Raw genomic sequence first — 564 nt, 5'->3', positions numbered from 1 at the left:
GCCGGGTCCTCGCACATGTATGAGACGCACAATCATTCTCTGCTGCCCCTAGGAGGATCCGGTCCGGCTGTGTATGGAACACCTTGTCTAGGTCCGGTCACAATGAACCCGATATAAACAAGATAGATGAAAGTAGTCACTCGCACTCCATGATATTCAAGTCAATGCTGTTTATTAGCTAAGGAGATGTGTGTTATCTCAGTCAATAAACAACATTGACTTGAATATCATGGAGTGCGAGTGACTACTTTCATCTATCTCAATTTCACAGAGGCATCCGTTGTCACCACCGCACCCACCCAGTTGGATTTGGGTTTTTGTCCGGTCAGGAGTGCGATGGGACAGGAGGATTACGTTTCCCGATATAAACAAGACGAGTCCTCAGCCGCATCGTATATCTTCTTCAGTCAGAAAGCTGATTGCACAAAGGTCTGACAGGGGACCAACTGTGAAAGGTGTCGGGGTGTCTGTACGGTTCGGGATGTACACTCAGATTTTTGATAAATATCTCCCGATGTGTCCGTTACCTCCGAGGACGCCGGCTCATGTGTAACGCTTTATGTC

General features: G+C 47.7%; 1 protein-coding gene across 1 annotated transcript in view; it reads left to right on the top strand.

Moving 5' to 3' along the window:
- The first annotated feature begins 336 nt into the window (after positions 1-336).
- Positions 337-564, top strand: part of LOC108803523 (microtubule-associated serine/threonine-protein kinase 2-like) — a 5,618-nt gene continuing 5,390 nt past the window's right edge. The window contains exon 1 of the mRNA XM_018575359.1: positions 337-429. Within this exon, the coding sequence (XP_018430861.1) occupies positions 337-429 (93 nt within the window). The remainder of the gene's footprint in view (positions 430-564) is intronic.

Source organism: Nanorana parkeri, unplaced genomic scaffold (genome assembly GCF_000935625.1).
Source record: "Nanorana parkeri isolate BGI_ZX_2015 unplaced genomic scaffold, ASM93562v1 scaffold3827, whole genome shotgun sequence".
Lineage (NCBI taxonomy): Eukaryota > Metazoa > Chordata > Amphibia > Anura > Dicroglossidae > Nanorana > Nanorana parkeri.
Note: the sequence above shows the minus strand (reverse complement) of the source record. Positions and strands in the feature narration are given on the sequence as shown.